Source organism: Apodemus sylvaticus, chromosome 10, assembly GCF_947179515.1.
Source record: "Apodemus sylvaticus chromosome 10, mApoSyl1.1, whole genome shotgun sequence".
In the NCBI taxonomy this organism is placed as follows: Eukaryota; Metazoa; Chordata; class Mammalia; order Rodentia; family Muridae; genus Apodemus; species Apodemus sylvaticus.
The window spans coordinates 97,941,590-97,945,386 of NC_067481.1; the positions used below are offsets into that span (position 1 = coordinate 97,941,590).

The following is a 3,797-nucleotide window of genomic DNA, read 5'->3' on the forward strand; positions in this document are numbered from 1 at the left end:
ATTGGTTACAAGCATCCTTCACAGAAACATTCATGGACTTCATCTAAATCCTACAACAAAGGATCTCTGCTTTTATGAGTTTGACTACTGTAAGTACCTCACATAATGGGAATAACGTGGTATCTGCCTTTTTGTGATTGGCTTATTTGTGCAAGAACCATGGCACTCATGAAGAGGTCAGAGAATCACCCCAGGTGTGAACAATTCCTTTCTACCTTGTTTGGGACGAAGTGTTTTATTGTGTGACACTGTATACTCCAGAATTCTCTTGTTGTTTGACACTGTATACTCCACACTATCTGGATGAGAACCTACCTCTCAGCTCACAGCAGAAGCACCGTGATTACAGACTCCTACTACTCTATCCAGTTTTACATAGTTTATAGGGATCTGAATCCAGATCCTCAACTGTGTGCTAAATGCTTTATGCACAGAGCCATCTCTGAGGCCCTCCTAGATAATAAAACTTATTATTTTTTATTATTTTATTATTGATGGTAAGAATACACATATATGAATATATGCCTCTGAGACTGTGCATTCAGACTGTGCTGTGATTAAACCTTTAAGCTAATGGTTGGGTCATTCAATACTTGGATTCATTTTGAAGACCAGCCAGTGTTTTCATGGTAGCTTCATGATGTGCTGCTGCTTGTCCTCTTTAACATACGCCACTTACCAACTTCTCTATATCCTCGCCAACATTTGGTGTTTACATGTAGCCATTTGAATATTACAGGTGGTTCTCTATTATTTATGTTCTGATGTGCTGCTGTAAATTTCAATAACCATAGTGAAGAATAAAAATGCTTTCATTTTATATTCTATTTGTTTGCTGCTGAATGTATGGATGTGTGCATGAGAATACATGTGATTGAGGGAGACATGTGCATGTGGGTGCCATGCAGAGAACAGCTTAATGTGTCTTCCTCAGTCATGCTCTAATACAGGCTTGACGACACTCCATCTGTCTCCACCTCTTCCCACAGCAGTTTGGTTATAGATGTGTGCTATTATGCCTGGCTATAGCATGGCTTCAGGGTACACAAACTCAGGTCCTCATGCTTGTGTGGCAGACATCATTGGCTACCTTCTCACTTACCCAAAAAGCTTTTTCTTTTATAAAAAAGTAATAGAAGCACAACTTTTCCTAAGATCCACCATTCGTTTCTTTTCTTTTTCTTTCTTTCTTTCTTTTTTTTTTTTTTTTGAGACAGGGTTTCTCTGTGTAGCCCTGGCTGTCCTGGTACTCACTCTGTAGACCAGGCTGGCCTGGAACTCAGAAATCCACCTGCCTCTGCCTCCCAAGTGCTGGGATTACAGGTGTGCGCCACCACGCCCGGCTCCACCATTGGTTTCTTTTCTAGAACATGTTGTGATTATTTTGGATGCAATAGCAGTTTTGCTCAAAATATAGCTTTTAAAGTCTGTTGCCCAGTTAGTAGAAATTAACTTATTTATCAAAACTGGCTCTTTGATATAACTTGTGTCAGGATCCACACTGCTCAGTGCACCCTCAGTGCAGTGTTAGCCCATGAGTCTTGTACATCTTGCCTCAGTAGAGGGTGCTTCAGGAAACTGGGGAAGGATTGGAGCAGACTAGATCATCTCCCACACTCAGTGACTCCAACGGCTCTCTTAGGGGCGGGGAAAGAAAGAGGATATCTTTCTTAACCTAGAAGATTCCCCAAAGGCTCCACAGAGTGGGACAGTCTGACTTTTCAGGGGGAGGTTTAAGTAGCCAAGAAGAGGAAGGCAGCTGCCCTCAACACCTTGGCAGCTCTGTGGAACTTTGCCCTTAAATCCAAAGGCACACCTTATGCTTTCTATGCCCCAAAAGGTAGAGCTGTCTAATTAGACAACAAGAGACAAAACACATCCAATGTAATCAAGATTCACCTTTTAGCCCAGGACCATCTGTCCCAGCACAGACAGGAGGTTATAGGCCACAGACAAGACCTATCTGCCCTGCCTATACAGGGCTTCAGATTTCTCAGACAGTACCCAGTCAATCCTTCATGAGGCCCAGTTGTAACACACATTCAGTTTTATTTTCTGTCAACCCAGAAAATACCCTAGAAACCCAGGTCCCAGCTGGACATTCAGATTTCAGTGGTTAAAGTTAGGCCAGACTCAGACAATTGCATTTTGAAGCTTTTTAGCAAGATTAACATCCTGCTAGGGCTGACAAAATGACTTCTTTGCACTCTGGCAGCATTTTTCAAAAGGGAAATACAATTTTTTTTTTTTTTTTTTTTGTGAAATAGAGGTTTGCAAAGGGGTCCTCACATTCCCAGCTGGAAAGGGAAAACCAACTGCATCCTTCTGTTGTTGTGTGGTGCTAGAGAGGAAGCATGGTGTTTTGTGTCAGGTAAACCTATTTCCATTCGGTGTAGATTGAAAGGAATTTTCATTAATTGTTAAACACTCTTATAGTAGACTAATTATTTTGACCCAATAGGAGGGGGTGTTAAACTAACTCGGGCCTTGTGGATAAGAGTCTTTCAAATGGATTTATTCTATTTCAGGAAATACATGCAGAAATATATTGGACCTTATCCTCGAGTTGGAAATTATTCCCTTCTGTGGGAGTGATACATACTCAACACACATCAGTCAGAAAGAGACTATCTTCCTATGGACCACTTTTCGTAGAGCCTCTTTCAGGTCCCTGTTCCTCAAGCTGTAGATAAAAGGGTTCAGCATGGGAGTCACCACTGTGTACAGCACAGTGGCTGCTGTGTCTTTCTCAGATGAGTGAGCAGATGAGGGGTTGAAATACACAGCAATGATGGTGCCATAGAAGAGGCAGACCACAGCCAGGTGTGAGCCACAGGTGGAGAAGGCTTTCCATCCTCCCCTAGAGGATGAGACCCTCAGGACAGCACAGGTGATGTGGATGTAGGAGATCAGGATGCAGACAAATGGTGTGACCATGATCACAGCTCCCTCTGTAAGAATCATCAACTCATTGAGATGTGTGTCTGAACAGGAGAGTTTGAGGAGAGGAGTTACATCACAAAAGAAGTGTGGGATGATGTTGTCTCCACAGAAGGAGAGTTGAGCCATGAGCAGGGTGTGCAACAGAGCATTCAGGCTGGCAGTGGCCCATGATCCAGCCACCATCAGGACACAGAGCTTAGAAGTCATCTTTATTGTGTAGTGTAAAGGATGGCATATGGCCACATATCGGTCATAGGCCATCACAGCCAGCAGGAAATTGTCCATGTCTGTAAGTTCAAAGAGAAAATACATCTGTGTGAGACACCCAGAGAAGGAAATGGTCTGAATCCTGAGTATGTGGTTGGCCAGCACCTTGGGGACAGTGGTGGAGGAGAAGCAGACATCCACAAAGGACAGGTTGCTGAGGAAGAAGTACATGGGGGTGTGCAGGCGGGAGTCTGTGCTGATGGCCAGGATGATGAGCAGGTTTCCCAGGACAGTGGCCAGGTACATGATGAGGAAGAGCAGGAAGAGGAGCTGCTGCTGCTGGGGCTGCCTGGAGAGTCCCAGGAGGAGGAACTCAGAGACACTCGACTGGTTGGTGCCGTTCATTGGCCTATGACCAGGCAGATGATTAAATCCTGCACTTCGGAATACTAGGGAAGACCAGATGATTAAAAATGTTGGTGCTGCTCATGAGCCTGAGACTACTGAGGTGACTAGAAGACAATAAATTCAAAACCTTGACGGCAGAGTCACACTGTGATAGGGCACCAGGCAGGGTCACATTTGCAAATTAATTCATAGAGTGGCTATGTGCCAATCCTACCTACAAATCTACATTAGAACACTCA

The 3,797-nt window shown here is 43.9% G+C and overlaps 1 protein-coding gene across 1 annotated transcript; it reads right to left on the reverse strand.

Moving 5' to 3' along the window:
* Positions 1-2,616: 2,616 nt before the first annotated feature.
* On the reverse strand, positions 2,617-3,555 carry LOC127694158 (olfactory receptor 1361-like). Its single transcript, XM_052195594.1, has one exon. The coding sequence runs from the start codon at positions 3,553-3,555 to the stop codon at positions 2,617-2,619; it is 939 nt and encodes a 312-aa protein (XP_052051554.1).
* Between the last annotated feature and the right edge of the window lie 242 nt (positions 3,556-3,797).

What these genes read in the sequence shown, in the direction of transcription:
- LOC127694158 (XM_052195594.1), bottom strand. Translation starts at nt 3,555, where the DNA reads ATGAACGGCACCAACCAGTCGAGTGTCTCTGAGTTCCTCCTCCTGGGA.